Source organism: Antennarius striatus, chromosome 17 (assembly GCF_040054535.1).
Source record: "Antennarius striatus isolate MH-2024 chromosome 17, ASM4005453v1, whole genome shotgun sequence".
Taxonomy (NCBI): Eukaryota; Metazoa; Chordata; class Actinopteri; order Lophiiformes; family Antennariidae; genus Antennarius; species Antennarius striatus.
This window is the reverse complement of record NC_090792.1, coordinates 4,759,825-4,787,698: the sequence shown is the minus strand read 5'-3', so window position 1 is coordinate 4,787,698 and position 27,874 is coordinate 4,759,825. Positions and strand designations below refer to the sequence as shown.

Here is a 27,874-nt window from a genome sequence, read left to right as displayed (position 1 = left end):
TATTTATTCATTACTGCTATATTTTCGAGGTTTTCTAGGATGATTGTTGTACACATGCAGGTGGAAAAATGGCAGACAGATGAGTTTCATTATTTGGTTTGGTTTCTTTGCTCAATAGCTGTCAGCAATAATCTGCCTGGCTCGGTTTTGAAAAGCAAGTGTGTTCTTTAGTCTCTGGTTTTAAGATAGGTTTGAATGAGATCGCAAGCAAGTTGATTATTGACAGCAAACACTACGAAGAGATAAACTGTAAGTATAGAATGCGGTGGAGTGGTTGAACTATATGTGACAGATTCTACATCAGAGGGGTTCAGAACCAAATGTCAGCCTCCCCACTCTCTGTGATCTTGCTCCTTCACCTCATCCTCAGAATCCACTCCAAACTACAAAGGCATCATGGCAGCAAGGCCGAGAGAAATTCTTCACAACAGATATTCTAAGGCTGCGACGACATTGACGAAATTCTTGACAAAATGAAACCTATAAAGATATTTTTTTCTACAGGTTGTTCAATCATTAGAACAGAGTGTGTACTTCCTGCTGCAAGGAGTCTCTCAGCTAAAACAAAATAAAATATGAAGGTATCATTGGAGTTTTAAACAAAACAAACAAACAAACAAAAATCCATCAGATTCGATTTGAAGATCAAAAATTTAGCCTTCAGTGAGCACATACAGTAATCCCATGTATTATTCACTGTTTGCTTCAATACATTTACAAGATGACAGAGAGGGTGGTCTGTCAAACTGTTCAAAGAATGTTGCAACATGTGAACATGTGAAATATTTTTCCTCACGTCCAGAAATTTAACACATCTTAGGTGAATCATAGCTATAAAAGCTGACATTTTAGCGTTTGAAGAATAAAATACTGGCCATAGTTTTATTGACCTTTGCATTTAATATTCCTGAAGCATGTCATCTTTGATGCCCTTAATTTTCACATCATTGTCATCATCATCCTCATAATAATCATTGTCATCATCATCGTCATCATCATCAACAGCCAGCCACACAATGACACAAACTTTGCCAGTCTTGTTCCAAGCCACCCATGCAAAACATGGAAAGGGTGCACAAATAAAACAAATGCTAATTATTAGGTGTGACGGGGTGAAAGATGACTCCAGGAGGAACCCATATGATTACCTGCACGACTGCTCAATCATCTTTTCAAATTTGCTCTATTCCACTGCTGTGTCTCATTACACAAGAACAGCACAACCAGCTGAGTGAGGCAGATGTTCTATTGTAGAGCACAACAACTCCTCAAGTGGCTAGCATCCATCTGAGTGCCTCTGTTACAGCTGGCAGCCATAGCTTAACCAGGACACGCCATCTCAATGATGAAAAGAGCTCTAGAGTGAGAGATGTGCTGTGTGGGAGGGGTTTTACAGAGCAGACAATAGCAATAGGGTGCTCTGCCACTGCTCTCCATGGAGGATGACACACAGGATGGGAGGCAGAGATCAGGTCAGAGGGCTCTTACAGTATAGACATCACTGCTACAGTCATTTGTCCTGCGTTGAAATGCAAATAAGGAAGTTGGCTGACACTGTAGCTCCTGCAGCTAAAGGCGCTAATGGAGGCTGGGGAGAGGGTAGGGGTTCATGGCGGCAGCTGGCGGCGAGTGTCCAGTCGGTCTGCGTTGGCCTTGCAGCTGGTAGTAAAATGCCAGCTGCAGCAGATGCTGTAGGGTGGGGGTGGGCTTAGGGGGGGCTGAGGTCTATCAATGCTGCCTAAAGGTATGTGATGAGAGCTGCTCCATCCCAACCGCTTTACTCAGTATCCTCTTAGGCTCTCCTATGTGAAACAGTTCAACACAGTCAAGCCTTTAAAAGCTCTTTCAAGAAGCGTCCTGATCTTGAGTTACATTTGCCCTGGTTTGTCAATACCTTTAGAAATATGACTCATGAATACACCTGCCTATGGTGAACAATCAGAGTCCTTGAAAAAGGATGCAGGATATAGTCCACAATCCAACATCTGTGGTAATTTGAATTATTTCTCTGAGCTGTGCCTTTCTAAATATTGTTTAGTATTTCATCTGGATTTACGAACCAGATGTGATCCTTCTTATTCCAGCCACATCACATCCTCAGGTCATTGGTCACTGCATAGAGAATTTTTTTTTTTTCCTGACATATTAGAGATGTGAGGTCAGTGCTTTAATTGTGTTTAATAAAGGAAAATGCAGTCAGCTGTGGGCATGACAGCATGACAGACGGTAAGAGATCCACTGTGTGACTGACACCAATTACATTTAGGTCCACTGCAGGCTTCCACAGCCGCAGGCAGCTAAAGCAAGGTCCCAGGGTTTCACAGTCAAGGATGTCGGGACTGTGAATCATCACATACAGGATGAGCTGCCACCCTGTAAGCAGCAAAACATCATGCAGGAGCTGTCGCCACCAAGTGATGTGAAGTGACAAATGTGCCTCTGGGTTTACTTATACATATGTTCATACCGAAAAGCCCAGTCTTACAGCAAAAAAAAAAAAAAAAGTTAATAAAAGCGCAAATCTACTACAGTTATGCCTTCAAACGTGAAGTGTGTATGAAGGTATGGTACCAGCAGGGGGCAATAATAGTGGCGCCTGGTTAAAATACAGGACATGCGTGCAAACCAGAGGTTCTTAGATTTCAACTTAATTTCTTAACAATTCTTAATCTGGATGCAGCACTATTTTATTTTTTCTCTTGCATAGCTTCATATGGAGCAATTAAAAATGAAAGCATTTTTCATTTTTAATTACTTATATTTGTTGGTGTATTAATTTTAACCGTGAATGGAGCTGCATAGCTTCATTTTTGTTTGTTTTAATGTGATACATAATGAGGAGTGTGTACTGGGTTTTTAAATTTGAGAACTAACTGGATTTTACGTGGTCTTCCCGTGTCGGACTTCATGGCCAGCTCCACCTGCTTTTGAAAGTTTCCATCTACAACAAAGTAGGCATGTTTTTAATGGAAAAACAAATGCTAGTATGATAATGTGAATTTTAATAGGCTCACTTGTAATTGTCCATTTCAAAATGATGCTTTTAATGTGACAACTGAAGATTTCCTTTCCGTTTAAACCATGTCACAATAAGTTCCCTTTCTCTTCTAATTCTGCATTTATGATTAAGATTTTTTTTTTCCAATTTAAAATATTACTACTATATAAGATATATAAAAATGTAATTCGCCACATGTACAGTCGATTTATGTAAGGGGACTTTGAGCAAATTTCTAATAGAATCACAAAGCAGCCATCTATTTAAACCTTTAAGTATATGAATGATACTTATGAGGGAAAACAATTTGAAAGATTCATAAGAAAAAGAAATAATGTCTGAATCTATATAGCATTTTTAATAATGGTGAGTCATCATAGTGTCCTTTAAAAGGAACTACATTCCATGCAGTTGTACTTTGAGAAGATTAATGTTTTATCTCTCCCTCTTTCTCACTTTATGTTTGGCCTTTAAAGTTCATTTTATGCCAGACTGGTCCTTGTGTTTCTTAAAGCCTCAGAGGACAGATTTACTTTTTCTTTACTTTATTTTTTAATGAATAATTTGAGGAGTTTAAGAGAAAACATTTAGGGAACTTGACATTAAATGAATGAAACACCTTCCAAACATACAAGCACTATCTTTAAAACTTTTATTTTATTTTCCAATAAAATTATGTAATGTTTATTCAGAAAAATTAATTGAAACAAAAGCTTGTATTGTTGAAGTTGTTGTCACTGTTCTGTTGTTTTATTGCTATCACATCTGTTTCAAATAAAACAATGATGTGATATAAGATCACCACATTTTCTTTGTTACATGTCAAAGAAAATCATACAAGATACATTTTTGTTGTCATTTGATTTTCTTATATTAGATTTTCCACATAAATACATGAATGCTAGTCACTTTGTAAAACTTCGACAGTATGTCTGCTTTGTACAACATATCAATATTATTTTATTTAGTGGTGAATCATCTTTCCACAGTCATAAACACCTTTACAGTCAGTACATCCTACACATATTGATTTTAGAGAGCAGGTAAATATTGGTGGTTTTATGGGTACAGAAAAGGAAGGGAGGATAATGATATTGACACTTCACACTCCTCATTTTATTTTATTTGGTTGTGTTTTATTACGGTTGCATTATTAGCCAGCCCCTTTGCCTGCACTGTGGCTGGTACCACATTTGTAAGTGTGACTTTAACTTGTATTTACTCATGTCCCTGTGTTGATCACTGATCACCAGTATGAAGACTATGCTGCTACTGATGAGAGAGGGCAGGCTGGATACAAATGTGTATGTGTGCTGATGGGAGCTGATGCCTGGCGTCATGGCCAGTAGCAAGCAAAGGATCTTTTAGATTCAGGAGCCCCATAGATTTTCTTTATTGTCTGACTACAGAGGCCAACTCACCTGATGTGGCTGTGGAGTTGTTGGGAAAGATCAGGTTGTCCTCGGCAACCCAGGAGAAGTTCCAGTATCGACTGGCAATGGCAGCATTGGTCCTGCCAACCAAAAGGTCACCTGCAAAAACAGAAAAACAAACAACCCACATAGGCACATGTCACTCATGGATGAAACAGTCAGTATTAGAGTATTCACTTTTAGTGATAAACAGTTGGCTGCCATTGATACATGATATTGTGTGAGCTTGCTTTTTTACGTGAGTAGAATATCCATATTTATAGTCAAATATGGTGCAATTTGATGAGCAATAGTGATACATTTTTAAAATAAAATGCCAGTTTCAAATTTTCCAAGTCAATGAAATGTCAACAGTATTGATTGTACAGATAGACAGGTTTGCAAGAAGAGCAACGTTATAAAAGAAAAGAAAGAAAAAAGTGCAAGAACTCATTTGAATGGCTGTTGGATATTGATGAGCTGCATAATAATCTGACAACAGGTTTGCCCATGGTTTGATGTTGTTAGAGACTGTTGTCACCTTGGAAACTCAGGCTAATTATCACAAGATCGAAGTGAAGTTCATTCACTGTGAAGTAGATGCCACAACTTTGTCTTATACACCTGACTCCACAAACCTCTCTCTCTCTCTCTCTCTCTCTCTCTCTCTCTCTCTCTCTCTCTCTCTCTCTCTCTCTCTCTCTCTCTCTCTCTCTCTCTCTCTCTCTCACTCTCTCTCTTTCTCCTCTCTCACTCTCTCTCTCTCTCTCTCTCTGTCCTTAGCCCATGGTTAATTAGTGCACAGTCACAGCCCACTACACCACTGCCCAGGAAGGAGACTCCTGTGAAATCCGCTACTCTGTTCAAATGAGGCTTGAAGAGTCATCAATTGTAAATGCTGCCTTTCACAGCGCTGAACAGAACACATTTAGGCTCGGACCATAGAAGCCATACCACTCAGGGTTTATTCTTCCTGAGCATGACTTCTACCAGAGCGTGCAGCCAATGACCTGGAGGAAACTTTAGTCACACTGTTTATAAGATGGTTTAATGGTGACACACAGCTGATGGCCATCTTTTTCAGCCATGGGGGAGAAACAAAGCACCAAGTGTTGACATGAGTGACAGAAAGCTGACATGGAAAATCAGCATGTTTGTCTATGAGACGACTGGACTAGAGTGGATTACATAGCATTCAATCCTCAGCCATCCTGTGCTTATATGTCACAGCCACAAAAGGATTAACCCAACTAAATGAAAACAGAAAAAAAAATGTTTATAAAAGAATCATGTGGGAAGATTACATGGATATAAATAAGCATTTAGTATTTAATAACTAATATCAATCAAATTAAAAAGTCAGGTGTTGTTTTTAGTGGAGCTGGACACCAAACTAAGCAGCCCTGCAATGTCCAGGGTGGACCCTGACTCACACCCACTGTCAGCTGGGATAGGCTCCAGCATGACCTCTGACCTGGGTTCGTGTAAGGGCATGAAGATGAGACGATTATGATTGTCTCAGCTTCAAGAAGATGAATGAACAAATGAATGAATGAATGTAAAATGTGCAGGTAAATTATGACACTGTTGTAACAGATTCTCATTTCTGTGTGTGTGTGTGTGTGTGTGTGTGTGTGTGTGTGTGTGTGTGTGTGTGTGTAAAAAAATATGTTTGTGTGGAATTTTTCTCTTTCAGTTTCAATGATAATAATGCCATTCATAATGTATTTATGGTCTAAATATTTGGCAGCCCTGTTATCCACATTAGCGTGGCCAGAGCAAACACATGCAGTTGTGTTCAAACAGCCACCACAGAGGAGAGTTATCTCAGCTCAGTGAACAGCCTAATTCTGTCCCACCCACTCCCTCAAATCCTTCAAATGCTTAGAGGATTAATCAATGAGGCTTGACTCCACCTGTCACTTAAACATAGCTATGCATGAACATACATCTCTCTCCCTCTCACCACACCTCTTCTTGCAGAAAATGTCATGCGGAATCTTCAGAACGTGGGCTGCATAAAGCACAAGGGGGAGACAAACAGCTCAGTAGGTATAGGCTTCATACAGGGTACTTGTGATGCTCGAGGGGTTTGTTGCTCACTACAGTATAATTACTCATATATAAAACCATTAAAAGAAAACGGAAGATAAGTTAAGAGATAGTGAATCTGATGCTCTGTGCAAAAGTGTCTTGCTGATCTTGTATGGTTTCTGCCATGTTTCACTCATATTAAATAAATGTTTCTAATATATTGGTGACCGATGCTTGCCTTGCACTTATGAGGTGGGAATGCAAGCATAACAAAGACGTTTGCGGTATCAAGCTATTCCAGCTAATTAAAAGGGAAATGAGGAAGCCATCCATTTACGCTGGTTGATTTTCATACTGCTTGGCCTTCTGCATCACAATTGTCCTCTTCTTTTTGCCCCTTAATTAAAGATTTACCTTGGGATACATACATTACTGCCTAAATAAATTGATTATCTGTCTAGCTCAGTGACGCGTCATTAAATGCCCGTCTAAATCTGCCAGCACCACATCAGGTAGCTGAGGCCTGGAATTGGCTCCTCTCCCTCTGCTACAAAAGGCCACATTGATTTCCATCACAACAGCCTCGTGTCCACTAAGCGCTACGACTTTCATGAAGACCTTTGCTGGATTCCAGAGACTTTGCTCACCAATACCGAAATACACGTTGGTGCATGTGACAGCAATTCCTACAGGAGTCATCCACCAGCAGAGCTGATGCCTACTGCCTCCAAATTATACGTAGAATTATATATATTCACATTAAGTAATTCATAAAGGCCCGTCTATGTTAATAGAGGTGTCAAATTTTCCACTTCTCTCGATGACTAGCATCTGAGTTTAATTTGGTTAAATAGAAGAGACAGATTTGGAGTGTTCATGTTAATATGCCACATACCCTGTTTGTTGTTAGCTTTAAGTGGGGGATAATTTGTTTCTAAGAGGCTTTCTGCGTTTGTCACAAGGTGTTGGTACAGCATGTTTTTTGCATAAACTGTCTCGTGAAAAAGTAGGGATTTTGATTCGACTGTAGGACTCAAGCTTATTACCTCGAAGAGCTGCCTGTGAAGCCTGACTTAAGGGCACCAATGATGCAACCTTGTCCCTGCAGAAAGAGTCAAGCTCAGCAAATTTACCTCTCCCTCTTGGATAGCTGTCACTGAAGTCTAAAAACGAGATGACTGCATTATAACCTGCAGAGGGTGGGAAAGGCTGACGCAATAAGCAGCGATAGGCAGATTTTAAGTTTCAATGAAACATTAGATTGAGAGCTGAAAACAATAGAGGTCATTAACTGTGACACATGAAAGCATGTCTGTGAATTGTTTGTCTCTGTATGTCAGCTGCTGACACAGTAAACTTTGCAATGATCAGAAGCTTATGATGAAACACCCTCCATGCCAAAGACCAATGCACATGTACAGGAATCCTCTCTGATAGCACTCAAGTGGATCCCCACAGTAACGGGTCTTTATTTGACATGTGTATCCAGAATTAAGCATAAGATCAAGCAACATTTTATTGCTCCAGGCATGCACCAAATTATTTTATCAAAGAATCAGATCATAAGGCTCCACTCTGAAATTATTATGCAGGGGAAGAAGTGGCTTTACAGTGACAACGGCGATGTCAGACGAGGCTCATTAAAGAAAATGACTTAACTGTTGAACACTGATGTCCTTTAGTCTTTGAGGATCAGCTATGCCAGTAGTGCTCTCAAACATACAGCAGCTGAAAATTTATCAAAACTCATAGTAAATAGCTTGTGACCACAGGGTGTCAGGTTTTAAAGATTGAAGCCATAATTTAATCAATTATGCACCAAACCCATTCTCTGTTTCTGGTAGAGGGCCCGCTGTGAGCCCCTGTACTTCCTTCTGTAGAAATGCATGGATTTAGTCTCATTATAATCTGAGCTCCAGGACCACCAGTGAAGTACAATACAGCATTTACAACATACTTAGAACTCTTTTTCTACCCACCACATAATGATGATTAGCCCTACCAGTGCTTTTCACCGTATGGGTAGTGTGGAAATATTACTGTAAGATGACTGCTTTGACAAGGCTTTAGGGTAGAAAGTGGAGCCAAGCACACTGTTACAGTAAATAAGCTGCCTTTAGCTTCAACAGCTTTCAGAACACTTTAATAATTACAAATTACATCCATCCATCCATTTTGTTGTACATGAGACAATCACAATCCTCTCATTGACAATCACTTATCCATGTTGTGGGTCATGGGTCTGCTGGGGCCTTTCCCAGCGGGATACGGGCGAAAGGCTTGGTACACGATGGACAAGATGGGGTAATCCAGACACTCTCCTCTCCAACACACACACACACACACACACACACACACACACACACACACACACACACACACACACACACACACACACACACACACACACACACACACACCTAATGACCAATCACCTAATGATCAATTCAGTGAAGCTGCAGGAAAATTAAGTAATTAGGAACATTTAAATGTAAGGTTAAATGAAAAAAGGTCCATGCTGATGTGGTGGAGAGTGGACAAAGTACATAAGCATAAAATATTTATTTGTCAATTCAAATCATACATAGGTTGAGGAGAAGTTCAACAGTGTCATTGATGATGCAGACAAACAATGTCAACATATATTTATCGAACGAGATCTCTGGCTACGATAACCCCGGGAGTTAAGCTAGCCCTCAACTCAACTCAACTGAAGTGTTTGTCGAGTTCTTATAGCCAAGCCTTGCCGTGTGTGTGTACATGGTGGGCAGTCACTGGACTCACTGGCAACTGACCACATATCAAGTCTGATATGGAACCAGTTATCATGCTTGTGTTCACAAGTGTTTCCCAATTGTAGCTTGAACTTAATGCATTCCCTGCTTGCTTCACACATCATTTAGAGCAGGGGTGTCAAACTCATTTTCACCAAGGGCCACATCAGTATAACGGCTGTCTTCTAAGGGGACAAATGTAACTTATAAATGTAACTAAAAGTAACTCAATGTCAGGTAAACTAAATGTAACTACTCCTTAATTTTGAATAAATCAGGATTTAGTTTTTCAAGATAAAAACATTACAGTTACAACAAAAACTGTTTGTTTGTTGCTCTTTTATGACACAAATACTTTTAATTTGTCAGGTTATGAAACCCACAGAACTCCATCAATCAAGGATTAAACTATTCAGGTGAACAAATAACAAGTTAGGGCATTAACTTTGTTCAAAATGTTTTTGTAAATGTTAAAATAGGCTTAATAACTGCATTGTGGGAAATGTAGTTTTGCTCAAAGCACACTTTGACCTATTTAATTTTAGACATTCTGAGCTTTTATGGTCTTGTGGGCCACATAAAATGATATGGCGGGCCACATTTGGCCCCCGGGCCTTCAGTTTGACATATGTGATTTAGAGAATGATACATCATCTGGTGAACTTATCCTCTTCCTTCTTTTGGGCAGTCTGTAAATCACCTGATGTGTTCAACCTTTTCATCAAGCCTTCTTCTCTGTTACTTAAGGAAGGAGCCCACGAGCCACCCTGGCAGCTACATGTCTCTGACATGACAGCGTGCATCAGAGCGATCTCGGACATGTTCTGTCAGATCTAATGGTACCAACAACAACAACAGTAGTGTACGCATCAGGAGCCGTAGACAACCCTGAAGATGATGGCTGTGAAAAAGCAAAGATTGGCATCACACGAGTGTCACATGGAATACATTTTGTGATACAAATATTAAATAGGTAGAAATACAGATTATTACTTTAAGTCATGTCAAGTTTATTCTGAACATATTCTTTCAATGAAAAGACTGTATAGGACGGAAAAAAATTAGGAAATTAATTATTGTTCAATAATTGATTAGCTGCAGTAAAGACTATAATTTAAATAAAATGTATTCAGTGTATTTATGTGTATGGCTTTTCTGTAGTGCTCGTGCACTACTGTATATTTTATGTTGAAAAGGGAAATATGTCACGTCTTTGCTTCAGAAAGCCAAATGGATGAAATGATTACACAAAATGAAAATGGAAAAACTTCCTGAAAAGTCTCTATCATGGTCATCACCAAGTGTGACCTCAATAAGTAGACATTACATTTTTTTTCAAGTTAACATTTCATGTTAATTCATTAAATCATAATCAGACGATTATGATCAGGTTGTGGGTGTCGCTGGAGCCTATCTCAGCTGACTATGGGCGTGTGGCAGCGCACACTTTGAATGCATCGCGGGACTAAATGTTGTATATGGCTCTTCTTTAAGTATTGCTATATATCCCTTTGAGATAACTTTGTTCAGCATTTTAGTCATTATTTTCAGTGGTATCTGGTGAAGAAGAATCAGAATCAGGGACTAATCTGTTGTCAACATTAGGAAACCATACATATGATATTTTTTTGTAAACTGGTAAACAATTTAAAACAAAGGCTTTTGTTGTCATTTTTATCAAAGAAATAAATAGCAAATAAAAATGTTCAAAACACATAATACAACATACATTTTCTCCATTATATGGACATAATGTGAAAACTATATTGCACGTATGTAAACTGGAAAAAAAAAAACCAATATATCACAATACACCACAACGTGTGGTACTACATTATGTGGTGTTTGTCACTATATGAATTCCTGGGTCCCTCCAGATGTTGACATGAGGAGTAAAGGCAATTTGATTAATATCATTGGGGTTAAATAGATACAATGGTGTGTCATCTGCCTACAAAAGAAAGATGATAGTGTCCTGACAAAAGATATGTACAAGAGGTAACTTTTACATAGAAAATTGCTGATGCTACTTTTTTCTTTGTTCTTATTCACATTATTCCGATTGATATCTGTATATGTTTTATTTTCATTGTTTCTTCTCTTAAATTGTGGGTCTCTATATTTTGTCATCTAATTACTATATTGAGATTTTACAAAAAGTCCTAAAGACAAGAGCTTGATGTCAATAACCATGCCAAAGGGTGAGAGATTACACTAGCTATTAAAGTCACACAACTGATGTACTGCCAGCAGAAGATAATTAAAACTGAAAGCACAAGTGTTAGCATGTTATTAATTATGAAACAATGAGTTGATTGATGACGTGTTCAAATTTTGAATTAGAAAATACAAACTTGCAAACTTAACTGAAGTCATCAGTTTTATTTGATGGAGAGGAAATGTGCCGAGACTCAAACCAGCTTCTAAAATATCTCCCACTTCTTCTTTTTAATTTAAAATATTGATTTTTTACACAGTTACTGCAGTTCTTAGTATGCATTAGTAAAGCTTCGTTATCCAACAGCTATCTTAGTTTTGATGTATTTTCTGTAAGTCACAGATCAAGGAAGAAAATATAATTTCAGAGGAGACACTCGAAAACTCCATTCAGATGCCTGGCCTAACGCTAACAGCCTCTCTGAACTGTAGGAATATGAAACCACAAATCAAACACTGTCACATCACATCCACACTCTCTCCCTTTGCCCTTTGAAATTCAACCATAAGTTGGCTATGTCGCATGCATTCTGCACAAGGCACGGCTAACAAACACAATCAATCAAGAAATAGCTGCCACTGTACAAAAGTGGACATGATTTACCACAACGCCTCCTCATTCTCCCCATAATCACTTGAGTTAATGTAATGTGGGCAGGCTTTTAAAAACTGAAATGGTACTCTATAAATCTGGCCTGTCCCTTGACCAGCCATCTTTCTTCTCCTCTTGTGTTCAGTTTCTGCTTGCGCGTCTTTCCTATACACATACACAACTTCCCTCTGTGACAGTCAGTCTCTGCAGCACCTTCTTCACACCAGCAGTCTCTCCTTCTCTCTCTCTGCGTTCTGTTGCTCACCTGCTCTTATTCTGTGATTCCCCTCTTCTACAGTACAACAAACACCAGTAGTAAATCATCTCTGTTGCCCCTCAGCAATTTGTCCCTTGACGTCTCTTCAGTGGAGCTTTGTCTAAGTGGGTGTCCAGTACTGCCCTCACCCTACTTGAAAACAAGCTGTGTTTTTGTTTTATTTTTATTTATTTTTTTACTGATGTTATACTGTGTTGTGAAAGATCCTATATCTTGAATAGATCAACATTCTAGTCACATACTATTCATGTCCTGCTGCCAAAATTGCAATTCAGTCAGCAGAGATTAGTGATTGCTCATTTATATCAGATCACAATTAATCTGTCAGAAACTGTTTTGGACATAGAGTTGTCACGATCATGATTGAATGACATGTATTCTGAGCAGCAGCAAAATACAATGTCTAAAGAAATGTTTAATAACGGTTACGGAACAGATGTTGAACGAGATCTGATTATTCAATTTATTTAATGCAGATGGGTTTTCATTTAGAATAGCTTTTTTAAAGCTCAGATGAGTGATACTTTTCCACACTGTCTCCTTGTCATTTGTTTGTTACAGCAAGTAAGCAGTGAGGTGTATTTCATCATCTTCCAGATGGTGTGCATTGAATGATAAATGGAGTTCCAATGGTGCAATGTCCAATAGTATAAACTGCAGTCAATAAATGGATGCTCCTCACAAAGAATGCTTTCATTAGGTACCGGTAGGTTAATGATTAACCTACCTCATAATATGTGGTGCTATTGACAATAGAATGCAGATAACCAACTTTAAACATTAAGGCAAACATTTGTTTCACATGGAAACATGACAGTTGAATTTGCTTGTAGTCTGAAAATGTGGGAAAGCTGTGGCTTTGCAAGTGCAACTAGAATATTTGGGAGGCAGTAGATGTCTGTGTGTGCATGAGTGCGTGTCTGTGCATATGTATGTGTAACAGACAACTGCAGGTGTTTCCTTCAAGAAATCTGTTGAAATGTTCAAACAGGATTGTAGGGCCAGAAGCTATTTGTGAAATACCATGCTGAAATGAACAGACTAAATTTCCTAATTTACTTTATCATTTAATGGGTTTCTCTGGTTGTTTATTTGTTTTTAGGCTGCTCTGAGCAAGATACAATGAAAAAAAAAGTAAAGTGCATTCTGGTTTTGGAAATGGTGACTGTCGGAAAAAGGAATTATGGGAGTGACATAGTCCTCCATCAGCAGAAAAAAGTGTTACATCAGACTAAGAGCAAAAAGGTGTGACTGGGCTTGTTCTATCCAGATGTTAAACTTGGAAACTGTGTCTCTATAGACTGGCAGGCTGTGAATACAACAACCTAATATAATTACAACAACAAATAAGAGCTTGGCATTGACCAGGGCAGTATAACAAGCATCCCATGCCAACAAACTCTAATGTGGTCACAGGTGGAGCGGTGTTTCTATTCTGACACAGTGGGTATTTCTGTGTGAACCAAGCAAACATTCATTACCTCTGTGTCTGTCAGGTTTTATACATTTCCTCATTGAAGAAAATGTAACACATCTGAGAGCTATATCCCTACAAACAAAAGGAGCCCGAGCTCAAGCTGAGTTTCACCACTGCTACGGGATGTGACATAACACAGATTGAAGATTACTTAGGTAGACCTTCTAAAGGACATTCTGAGGTAAACTGTCTAAAGCAAGATATCATGGGATTCTGGGTAACACAAGGCTATCCAACTACTGACCAAAACAAAGAGCTGAAGGTCAAAAAAGGGGGAGAAACAACTGTGCAGAGAGATATTAAAACTTAAAATGTGGTTTTAATACTGCAAGTCAATATTAATACTGCCATGTAGGAAGATATTATGTCTTCTGCTCAAGGATTACAGTAATGCACAGCTTTATGCACTGATGATTATTGCTGCAGGAGACTGTAAGTTTTTGTATAATACTTGAAGCTGACAAGGTTGAAAACAGCATCTCATTCTGAATGGATATATTATCATAAAAACTGTATGTTGATCATTATGTGTTATTGTTTGAGATTATAAATTAAATTAAACAGTCATTCATTTGTAATCATTCAGAAACATATATCGGCCATTTGAACAACTCAGACCAGGATAAAATCCACATGTTTACACATTAAGGACTCCTGAAAAGTGATGAATTGGACCAAGAACCATGGAAGACTTTGTTATAGGGACCCCTAAGACCTTTACATGGTTGGATAGATAAGGCTTGCAGAGAACTTTCTGTCAAGGACTGAAAAAAATAATGAAAAATCACAATGTTTAACCATGGTCCTTTGTAGACAGCCACCAACTTTAGGCAGCAGTGATACATTCTGCTCTGCTACTTTTGCTGTGGGACGAAGGCAGGGACTGGATTTGTGATGCATTACTTCTCTGAATTTCTATTACTGTATTGTTTTTATTCATTTTGTCCAACAGAGGATGATTTATAAGACTTTTAAACCTCAATGTTGTACAGTGTTCATTTAGGGGTAACCAGGGTCAAATTTAACACTAGACTGAATGCATTTCAATGACGTTTTCAATATCATGCAAACAAAACATAAGTAAAATAAATACTTCCTGTCTCAAATATGAAATTAGATTCAGAAGGTCCTAATGTTGCAGTGATGTGATAAAACCTTTCAGAAAGTGTGACACACTTAACACACCAACATGACATAAATTACTAGAACAACAAGTGAATGATTATCATTCTGTCATCAGACAAACACCAAACTGGTAAACACACAAATTGTACATAAACACACACATCCCATCAAAGGTATTAACTATACTTGAAGTAGTGCCCTGTATTCATCATGATCCAGAGCTATATAGCTTTTTCTTCAGCATATGGTCCTGCCTAGGTGAGTATTCTCTAGGGTTTGTATCTTGATGCCCTTATCACTACTCTGACTCATGTCAGTGCAAGTCCATAAGCATCTGGGTGTGAGTTCATCCTTTTGCTTTTATTTCATTTCAAAGATGCAGATGAAGATGCGGAGGATTTGAATTTCCTCGTTGCACTTCACTTTACTCGGTTCAACGTAAACAACTCTGAATACCTCCTCCAGACACAGAGCTTTACTCCTAGCAGGTCATGACTGTGATGGTAGGAAATCCTGTGGTCTATGGTGTTGGCGCCAGGAAATGGATGCATGAAATGCCTACCTTGTGAGGCAGTTTTCATTGGTATGCAGTTACAATGATTGTTTCATCATCAAGGATCAATGTGCAATCACATTTTTATCACTGGGGCTATTTGGGTTGAGACACTATTAAGTAAACACACATGGTAAGACTACTGATTGGACAACCAAACAATTAGAGGGCATGCACGTGATGTCACAGTAGTCAGCGGCTGTTGCATTTACCTCTGCTGAGTGGAAAAATTAAACATTTTAGATAGAGAGGTAGATATATGCATATTCAGTGTGTGATTTGTTGGGGGTGGGGTATGGGGGTCATTCCCTCAATCTGGTTTTTACATCTCTTTATCTGCTGAATGAATTTTATCCTTAGAGGCTAAGCCAAACTTTAATCCACTGAAGTATTCCATCACATTGCCATGAATGACACACCTGATGTACTTACTGGTCATCAAAAACCTAACACGCCACTTCATGTTTGATAACTCTGTTTTATTGCCAGTTAACTCGGTGAAAAGTTAACATGAAACAGCAAAACAGTCAGAGATCAGCAGTTAATGTTTCCAGGCAGAAACCCAACTCGACCAACATTGGTTCCTACTTACACCGATTATCCCCAGAAGACCAAATACTTCATCATTTGTCTCTTACGGGGAGGCAAACCCGTCAATAATTTTTTTTTAAATTAATTAATTAAGTAACAGGCAGGTTGTGACAGAGTTTTCTTCAGTTTGTCTTCAGTCTCCATGTTGGTGAACGTCTCCATGTACATAAAGGCCTGGTTCAGACTAGTTGCCTATATCTGATTTATAGCCCATCCAGATTGATGTTGCATATCTTGCTTGTAGTCTAAACAGTCCCATACCACATGAAATCTGATTTTTGCGGGACGGATTGAAACCACAATTGGAAGGCAGTTTTGCGTCGGCTATGGACAGATGCGTCTGCAGTCTGAACAGCTCCAAACACTCGGCGGACCGTGACGTCATATTTGCAATGCATGATGTGCCTGCAGGCTGAACGGGGCCAAATACATTTTTCATTAAGTTCACAGAGATGTGGAGAAAAGAAGGAAACACTTCACATGACGCCAACAGGAAAGAAGAAAAGACCACACGAAGTCTGACATCACAGCAAACTGTTCACTTAGTCTGAAATTGCTGAGTAATTTTGACATGACCTGTGAAATTTCAGTCAATGAGGTGTTAATGTTGCGTTTTACAGACAGTTAGCACTAAGCTAAGTCCTCCTGCCATGTCGGTGTGATCAACACACCAGATCAGCTCTACAGGTCCTGAAACCCATTCAGGTCATTTCCATTTTCATCCTCCACATCATGGCCAGCACAGAAAATTAAATACAGTATTACATGCCTTTTACGTTTTTTTTAAAAATACGAATGTTAAACTTTTCGGAATTAAGGCACACAGGATATAACTTTAACCATTGACCAAAAAATGAAAAAAGAAACAACCAAAAAAAAAACTCAAAACAGTTGTCCTGTATTTTTTTTTCCCCTTTTGGGACAAATCACACGTGCGTATACAGTACTTTATTTATCCTGAAGGAACTTCAGTACTGTATAACGTTTCGCCCACATACATCCATACATAAATTCCACATGTCAGCACAAAGCAATGAATAATAAGGAATAATAAGCAATGAATAATAAGGAAACAGATAAATACACAACAAAGGCCACATACTCAACAAAAATATAAACGCAACACTTTTGTTTTTGCTCCCATTTTTCATGAGATGGACTTAAAGATCTATAATTCATTCCAGATACTCAATATTACCATTTCTCTCAAACATTGTTCACAAATCTGTCTAAATGTGTGATAGTGAGCACTTCTGCTTTGCTGAGACAATCCGTCCCACCTCACAGGTGTGCCACATCAAGATGCTGATCTGACATCATGAGTAGTGCACAGGTGTACCTTATACTGCCCACAATAAAAGGCCACCCTAAAATGTGCTTTTTTTGGGGGGGGGGGGGTCTGGGGACTCAGAACCAGTCATTATCTGGTGTGACCACCATTTTCCTCATGCAGTGCAACACATCTTCTTCCCATAGAGTTTATCAGATTGTCAGTTGTGGCCTGTGGAATGTTGGTCCATTCCTCTTCAATGGCTGTGTGAAGTTGCTGGATTTTAGTGGGAACTGATCCACGCTGTCGTATACGCCGGTCAAGCACATCCCAAACATGCTCAATGGGTGACATATCCAGTGAGTATGCTGGCCATGCAAGAACTGGGACATTTTCAGCTTCCAAGAATTGTGTACAGATCCTTGCAACATGGGACCATACATTGTCTTGCTGATACATGAGGTGAGGTTCATGGATGTATGGCAAAACAATGGGCCTCAGGATCTCATCACGGTATCTCTGTGCATTCAAAATGCCATCAATGAAATGCACCTGCGTTCTTCGTCCATAACAGATGCTTGCCCATACCATAACCCCACCACCACCATGGGCCACTTGATCCACAACATTGACATCAGCAAAGCGCACACCCACACAACGCCACACACGCTGTCTGCCATCTGCCCTGAACAATGTAAACCGAGATTCATCCATGAAGAGAACACCTCTCCAACGTGCCAGACGCCATCGAATGTGAGCATTTACCCACTCAAGTCTGTTACGGCGACGATCTGGAGTCAGGTTAAGACCCCGACGAGGACGACGAGCATGCAGTTGAGTTTCCCTGAGACGGTTTCTGACAGTTTATGCAGAAATTGTTTGGTTGTGCAAACCAATTGTTTCAGCAGCTGTCTGAGTGGCTGGTATCAGATGATGTTGGAGGTGAACCTGCTGGATGTGGAGGTCCTGAGCTGGTGTGGTTACACATGGTCTGTAGTTGTGAGGCTGGTTGGATGTACTGCCATATTCTCTGAAACGCCTTTGGAGATGGCTTATGGTGGAGAAATGAACATTCAATGCATGAGCAACAGATCTGGTTAACATTCCTGCTGTCAGCATTCCAATTGCACGCTCCCTCAATGCTTGTGGCATGTGTGGCATTTTGATGTGAGACAAAACTGCACATTTCAGAGTGGCCTTTTATTGTGGGCAGTATAAGGTACACCTGTGCACTACTCATGATGTCAGATCATCATCTGGATGTGGCACACTTGTGAGATGGGATGGATTATCTCAGCAAAGCAGAAGTGCTCACTATCACACATTTAGACAGATTTGTGAACAATGTTTGAGAGAAATGGTAATATTGTGTATCTGGAATGAATTATAGATCTTTAAGTCCATCTCATGAAAAATGGGAGCAAAAACCAAAGTGTTGCATTTATATTTTGTTGAGTGTATAAATACACAACAACAAACATATAAATAAACAAATATTTTAAAAAATGTAAATACAAAACAAAGAAACATAAAAACTGTACAAAAAAACCCCCAAAACATTCAGCAACCTGAATGTTCAAGGGCCTTGGTATAGAAGGCACACCTAGTACATGATGATGATCATCATCATCATCATCATTCTCACCATCGTCATCATTCTCACCATCACCATCATCATCATCACCATCAGTTTCCACACACACATTGCCTCCTCTCCAGTATTATCATTTACTGACTGACTAAAACAAACAGAGAAGCAAATTGATTTTCAAATTCTCAAAAACAACTGAAGGCATCACTCATCAAAAACCATCAAAGAACTAAAAGAAAGAAGAAGAAATCCACTTTATTGATCCCCATAGGGAAATTATTTGACCACTCTAGTGTTATAATTTTTATGATGTATTCACACGCATATGCATGTTCGTACAGGCCTGTGACACACACACACATACACACATAAAGGAGGCCTGTAAGCATATGCGCATGAGAGGTAGAGCATCGGGCAGCTCCGTCATGCTGCACCCCCAATGAGCGACTAATAAAGGGGACATTGCCTTGCTCAAGGGCACCTCTGCAATGCTCAGGAGTTGAACTGACACCTCCAGACTGCCAGTTCACATTGAAATTTTTGAGCTCATGTGGGCCTTGAACCGGCTTCCCTTTGGTCCCCAGCACAAGACTTAGTAGACTGAGCTACTGCCACCCCAACTAATCATATTTATTAAGAGCATCAATCAAGCTTTTCTCCCAGCCTCATGAACTGTCCTAACAGTACATGATATGGCAGTGACGTTCAATGTATTACACTGATGTAGCTTCAAAAATAAAGTAACATCCCCATCCGTTTTAATTCAACTTTTATCTTTTCATTTTTGTTATTTCCACCCTCGAGGCAACATCCCTTACATGATAAAAGGTAATTATGCGCCTTGAACGATGAATGAATCAAATCACCGTTAAATGAATCAAATTGCTTGGTAATTCATCACTCCATTTTTCCTTTCACTTCCACTTGTGGTGCTCCAATTTTTAATTATCTTGCATTTTTCATCACTTCTGCTTTTATCATTTAATTTTTGTTACCTACACAAATGAGTCTTTCAACTTAGGTTGCAGTGACATTTTACATAAATAGAATGTCCACAATATTCATATACAGTGTGCCCTCGTTCTTTCCGGTCAATGTTTTCCAGGAACCACACGGGATTAATGATTTCCACAATAGAGCTCTGAACTATTTATCTTATTATTTACAATAATTTAATCGTTCATGACCCTCTCCATACTGATATTAAACCACCTTCTATCTGTATTGCCTTTTCCCGCACTCTTATTGACTGCTTAAAGCAATTTTATGTCTCACGTATGTCTGAAATTCACGGAACCGAGCGCACTTCCAGATGCCGTCAGCCAATAGAATGTACGTTCAGTATCACGTGACTGCCTACCAAAAATCTGCGATGAGGTGAAGTCGCAACCTTTGATGCGCGAATGTGTGAGGGCGCACTGTAGTATTCAAATCCATCCATCCATCCATTTTTTTTTCACCACTTGATCCGTTGACGCAGTTCAGGGGGGCTGGAGCCTATCCCAGCTGACTTTGGGCATGAGGCGGATGAAACTGCTGACATGACGCCATTGCACAGTGGAGCCACACAGAGACAAAGACAAAAATGCATGCACACACTCACACATTACAGCCAATTTGGGACCAGCCAATTAACCTGAAGCGCATGTTTTTGGAGGTGGGAGGAAGCCAGAGAACCCAGAGAAAAACGGGGAGAACATGCAAGATCAGCAAAGAGCGGGATTCGAACCTGCAGCCGCAAAGTGGAAGAAGTGGCTGAAGAGAAGAGGATTATAGTCGTCTTGCCTTCACAAAAAATTAATAAATGAAACACATTACATAAGAGTCACCAGACCATTGACAACCAACCATTGACTAGAGCCACTTTTCTACAACATGAATTTTGTCAGGAATAAAGAATGTTTGGAGGCATCAGGACGTAAATTAGATTTCATTGGTCAAAAATTAACTGCTCACAGGGTGTTACTGCCAAAGTACACCAACATTAAATCTGAGGATTGCAGCTCTACATGTCATAAGCAATATTTGCTCTGTGTTTGTGTAATCCCTGTATGCACCATTGTTTTAAGTGGGAGCAAGATGTTTGTTAGACTGGTTGGTTTTCATGTTTAGTTCAGTTTTTGGTTTTTCCAAGTCTCACTTAATATATAATCGTTGATTGATTCTGCTATAAATACTAGTATCTTACTGCGCTTACTAATAAAGCACCAGTAATGGATGTGGATAAATCAACATACATATCATGTGTCCTCAGTGTTACTGTTGTTATTGCAACTTTAGTGCAAACTATGCACAAAGGAACACTCAAATTCTATTGGGATATTTAATAGTTGGGTCTGAAAATGGTACCAGAATGCATCAGCAGTGTTGTTATTACTGTAACTGTACTCAATGAAAGAGTGCTTATCAGATTGAATAAGAAATATAGAATTTACAGAAAAGAACATCTGTGCTACAATAAATTGACTGGCCGGGCATTTAGTTTTAATTTCAGTGCATTGCAAGCTCCCAACTACCACTCAACATCCCAACAAGCCTCTGACCTGCAAACATCACACACACGCGGGAACGCACACACGGACAGAGGTACAGTGTGGTAGAAAATGAGTTACAGTGACAGTGAACACTGTTGGTTACACTTCAGGGGTATTTTAGGGAAGATATATGTTCTCCCCGGGTCTGCGCAATTTCTCTCCAGTTTCTTCCGCTTCCTTTCACCTCCAAAAACATGCAGCTTAGGTGAACTGGTCACACAAAATTGTCTATCGATTGTGTGCATTTGTTAGTCTATATTGTGGCCCTGCAATGAGCATAAGTCCTATCGGGGGTGTACCTAACATTTTGACCATAGTCAGCTGGGATAGGCTCCAGCAGACCCATGATCCGGGCGGAACGTAAGCACCTGCAGAAGAGAAGATTACAGTTGTCTCATCTTCAAGAGGATGGATGGATGGATGGATGGATGGATGGATGGATGGATGGGTGGATGGATGGGTGATGGATGATGGGTGGATGGATGGATAAATGGATGGATGATGAATGCTGGATGGGTGAATGGATGGATGATGGATGGATGGATGGATGGATGGATGGATGGATGGATGGATGGGTGGATGGATGAGTGATGGATGATGGGTGGATGAATGGATAAATGGATAGATGATGAATGCTGGATGGGTGAATGGATGGATGATGGATGGATGAATGGACGAATGGATGGATGGATGGATGGATGGATAGAAGGCTAGATGAATAGATGGATGGGGATGGATGGATGGATGGATGGATGGATGGATGGATGGATGGATGGATGGATGGATGGATGGAGGGAGGGAGGGAGGGATGACGGATGGATAGATGGATGGATAGATGTCATGGTTTTGTGAAATTTTGACAAATTTCTACATGCAAACATTCAATAACTTTTCTCTTATACACTGTTACTAATTAAATATTTTAAATTTCTAAATTTATGTTTTGCTCTGGAATGAAGCTCACAGGGCTGAACAAGCTTCTTTCAATCAGATAGAGGTGACATTACAAAGAATAAATCCCTGAGTGACAAATTACGAAGAATATATAGGTGACACTAAGACTATCACACTGCACTGGTTTGGAAGAAAGATCTTAGACACTGACCCTTAGATATTAATTTTGCTATAAATCCAAACATCTTAAATAAATATAGCTTTGGGTTATTATCAAAAATGTCTTCTTTGTTTACACTAAAGTTTTTTTGTTCCACTAACACAGACAGCAAACCATTATTTATTGTTCACTAAGTCAGTCTCCCACCCCTGCCTTCTGTATGTTTATGACTTTTATCCAACTTTTAAATGTTATTCTGACAAATTATCCATTTTCACATATCCTCAGTTTTCCTTCAGGTTCTTCAAGATAGCTATGCAGTCTAGCTCCCAGGTAATGTTTCTCAAATTTGCAGACATTCATATTCCAACTTTACGTCAGACCAATTAAAGCCATATGTTCAATTCAGCACCAACAAACAAATAAAAAAAATAAAAATCACATTTTACACATAACATGTATGTACAGTACAATTCAACCTATAAGGACAGCATTGCAGTACAGCATTAGCTCTTCTGTGCTCTGATGCAATGTCTTCAGCAGTTGTTCTCTGGTGATAAATAAATACAGTATTTTATTTCTCCCAATAGATCCAGCTAAATCCCACACTCTTTATCTGTAAGCAATTCACTTTCCAACCTTGGAGTGGACAGGCCTATTTTGGATCTCATTTTGAGGCAATCAATCTCTGCTAATGACCTGTTGTGTTGATAGCCAGTCGAGTTGGTTAAGTGAAACTATTTAACTGGTTGTAGAGCAGTATTGTGTCTGCAGGGATGTTAAATTAAAACAAGGCCCACATCTGCAATAGCATATCTCCGTGGGTAGCTTGATTGCCACGCCATGACTGAAGAATATCATACTGTTCTTGTTCTTCGCATGACTGAAACTGTAGAAATGTTTGACATTAGTGTCAGGCGCCATCAAGCCAAATATAACATAATTCAAAAGGAAACAAATGCATGAATAATAATGGATATACTGTATATTTATACAGTAAAGCTCTTTTTTAGACACTCAAAATCGCTTTAAAGTGGATTTCTTCATTCACTTCTCGTTCATACATGGTGATGGTAAACTCTTCGACCACCAACAGAACAATCAACGCCGAGCAATAGCTGCATTGTCAGAGAAAAGCCAACCAGATATTTGCTAGACATTACTTTTATTTCATAATGAAGGCCACAAGTTAGTTACATTATGGCTTGTAGTACATTTTAGCCATAGTTGTGTTATGAATCAAAAGGATTTTAACAATTTCTTTAACAACACATTAGATAAATTTATCATTGCTTCAGGGCTACATGTCACTCCCTATGTGTCAGCTCCCCCATACATTTTCTGCACACTCTGCTCATTAATGTTAGTGTCACTTTTTACAACCTCAGTGACAAAATGAAGACGGACTTTGCTTTTGGAACAAGTAGTTCAAGGTCTGCACAAAAGTGAGTTACAGAACCAAGAATCGCATGACTATTTGTTCTTTCCAAGTGTGATGTCAGTAGATATCAGTCACAATAAGCTTGTGTGTTTGCTGCAGTGCATCACTTCAGTCTGTAGATCTATGCAGTAGCTCTGTTGCCCCAAACTCCACCATGCCTTTAGTGAACATTTGTTTGCATCTTTCTCGGTCATTTTGCCCTCAGCTCAGACTTCAGGGGATAATTCTGCGCAAAAGATCTGTGCTTTGTTTCATAGTGGCGCTTCATGTTACCACTTTTAATTCATGCTACGTGTTCAAACCATTCATTTATTTTCAAGTACCGCCGCTGTATCCACCGCAGCGGGTCACGGTGAGCCGGAGCCTATCCCAGCTGGCCTACGGCATAAGGTGGGGAACACTCCGGGTACGATGCCAGTGCACCACGAAGCCACATACAAAGACATGCAAACACGCACACACACACTCACTCACTCCTACGGGCAATTTGGGACCGGCCAATCAACCTGAAGCACATGCTTTTGGAGGTGGGAGGAAGCCGGAGAACTCGGAGTAAACCCACGCGGACACGGGGAAAGCATGCAAACTCCACACAGAGCGGGACTCAAACCCGGGTCCGCCGTGTTGTGAGGAGGCAGCGCTAACCACTGCGCCACCGTGCCGCCCTATTCATCTTATCCATTCATCCATCCATCTTCCTCCGCTTATCCAGGGTCGGGTCGCTGGGGCAGCAGCTTAAGAAGGGAAGTCCACACTTCCCTCTCCCTAGCCACTTCGCCCAGCTCCTCCGGGAGAATCCCAAGGCGTTCCCAGCCCGGCCAGCCGGGAACATAATCTCTCCAACATGTCCTGGGTCGTCCCCGGGGCCTCCTCCCTGTAGGACGTGCCTGGAACATCTCACCAGGGAGGCGTCCAGGAGGCTTCCTAACCAGATGCCCGAGCCACCTCATCTGGCACCTGCCGTGTTGTGAGGTGACAGCGCTAACCACTGAGCCACCGTGCCACCCTGTGTTCAGACCATATGAGGTAAAATGGTTTTGAACTGTCCTGACGGAAGAATAAACATACATTTCGTCCACTCATTGTTAACCAGCGGTTTTCCTCGTTAACCTCCCTTCGTTTGGAGCTATGCTGTCTCCCTTCTTCTGTGCTCCGCTGTAGCGGTAAACTCACAGCGGCAGCGACCTGCCTCACTTCAAGGTGCACTGACTGCTCAGGGTAGACAAACAATCTGATTGGCTGAACTGAGTTGCGCTATTACCGGATTAACTGGAGGAGCAGCGCCCGCTGCCTGAGGCAGCGAACTGCCAAGAAAATCTACTCTCGTGAATTTATCATGGAGTGGTCACGGGTCCGGACAACACCATCATGTGGTCTGGATTCGTTTGGTGACCCCTGCTCTATAGAAAGAGAGAAAGAGCGAGCGAGAAGAGGGAAAAAAATGAGTACCAGATTTTTTTCCCTAGTCGCACCGGTGCTGCAAAATATATTCAATAGTCACACTGATAAAAATTTGGGCGCATATGCGACCAAAATGGTAGCAATTTCAAGCCCTAATATATATATATATATATATATATATATATATATACACAGTATATATATATATATATATATATACACAGTATATATATATATATATATATATATATATATATATATATATATATACAGTATATATACAGTATATATATATATATATATATACATATATATATATATATACACACACACACACAGTATATATAGTATATACTGTTGGTAATGCTGCACATATGTACTGAGCTAAAACCAAAGATCAACACTGAACAGGACTCACACTGTGCCACTCTTTGTCCATACAATTCCATAAATATTCATAAGAAACAACAACTTGTATGAATGCGAAGAAACAACTCTTACGTCACACAAGAGTTTAAACCATGCAGTCGGTTCCAAACACACTGTGATATATAAATGGTAACCCTTTACTTCTCTGATTCCTGTGGTTCCCTCCACACCCCTGCTGGTCAGGCGCTGTGTGCACTGCCTAATCAGAGACGACACTAAGCAGGGAGATACACAATTATCTTGCTTCAGTCTGTCTGCAAGCAAACTCCCCACCTCTATATTTGCACATAAACATGTACACATGGAGCGGCAGCTGCTCATCCCAGCATGCAAACACATTATCACAATGCTATCACTGTTCGCTTCCACAGTTTGCCCCTTTTCTCTCTACTCCTTGCCACCCTCCAGATTTTGAATTTCCCACTGTCATCACAATGATGCTAACCCCTCTCAAGGCAGCTTGCACCATTCTCATGTTCTTTTCAACAACCTATCATCAAAATGCCACAAATGACTGTACCTGGCTGCTGGTAGTGCAGTGGCTCAGGCTCAATTCCATTTGTCACCAGGGCTGAACTTGTGTTTAATCCAATTTAAAAAGTGGATTCTGCAGAAATGTAGAGTCATATCTGGGCCTTTGACAACCACTGCTGTGTCCAAATAGTCAACAAAATGTGTTAAAGCAGAACTATATTTTTTGTACAGTTCTGGGTGTTATCACTCTGTTCTATTGTTTAGCCTGGGGTCAGAGCAGCAGAATTACATAAAGGATACAACACCATCAAAGAGAGACATCAGAGGCAGTTCGAGATTTAGACATAGCCTCCAAAAAACCTACTGGCCATTATTTTACAGTTTTTTAAACGAGGCAGATGGTGTGCAGTATCTTACTTTACAAGAAAAGCAATAAATAAAGACTTTTCGGGTTTCAGTGTGATAATTAATTTCAGATGTTACAGCAAATTTAGGGATTAATATTACCTCTGTATTGTTTTAACTGTTTTATCACAAGCAATCATTTAGTAAACCAGGAGTCATTCTAGCTGAATACAATTGTCATAGAACCTTGACATGGCCATGGTGTTCTACCCCATTCTTTAAACTCCAGGATGTCTGATGTGTTCACTGTAAGATGTGTTAGAGAACAAATGGTTAACAAAACCACGCTGAGCTTTTTCCCATTGTCATTTGTGGCTAACACTGTCCTCACTGGACACTGGAGTGGTGCTCTTTGAGGAACTTCTAACAGTTGTCTTTATGTGTTTCCATGGATACAAGTTGAACTTAGGCTAAGTCATGCAACTGTGGTGAGGGATTCTGTGTATTTCCTGTCATTTGTGACTTCAAATTCCTGTTCATGTCAAGCCTGTGTATATGAGTTGGATTTATTCATCCATAGTAGTCATTTTAATGTGTGAAATTCATGTTGAATGGAAGACTCATTTTATACATTGTACCAAAAGTCTAAGAACAAAACGATGTTTTAGAGAGAATGAGAGAGAATTTTATTGACACAGTCAGTTTGACTCCCTTTTTTATAGTTCCTGGGTTAGTCCTTTGATTGAGATTATGTCACACAATAGTGAGAGGAGAATAAAGGAGGTTGACAGTTGTTGTATAACATGCGTGTCAATACAGGGTCTTCTTTCTATCCCTTGTGAAGCTGCCGAGCTTGTGTTGAGCGAAAGGGTTCAGTGGTTAAATTGTATTCTAATAAAATGTGTCTGCTTTCTCAGGTACCTCAACCATCACCCCTGCTGTTTCTTTACACAAGGCTTTACTGAATGGAACAGATTAGGTGGATGAGGCGATGTCACAGGACTCCTCAGATCAATATCTGCACATGGACCATGATTGTAGTTACTTTCAGAGGAAAACTGGCCATTATTGAACATGAACACCTGCATATGTGTGTGCATGAGAGAATGAGTGACACTGATGGTGCCTGTATACATGTCCCTTTCATGTGTTATGCACAAGTGACCTAATGCATCACTGGTACACCTGACAATAGTGATAGTGACAAGCAGACAGGGACACATCCAGAGGGATTTCTCCTCAAAGTACAGTGAATACGACATCAAGCAGAGATTGAGGAGGCAGT

General features: G+C 39.9%; 1 protein-coding gene across 1 annotated transcript in view; it reads right to left on the bottom strand.

The window, feature by feature from the left end:
* The window catches only part of alk (ALK receptor tyrosine kinase), a 394,873-nt gene that overhangs the window by 244,457 nt on the left and 122,542 nt on the right, over nucleotides 1-27,874 (bottom strand). Inside the window, exon 2 of the mRNA XM_068338207.1 lies at nucleotides 4,420-4,530. Coding sequence (XP_068194308.1) covers nucleotides 4,420-4,530 — 111 coding nt within the window. The remainder of the gene's footprint in view (nucleotides 1-4,419; nucleotides 4,531-27,874) is intronic.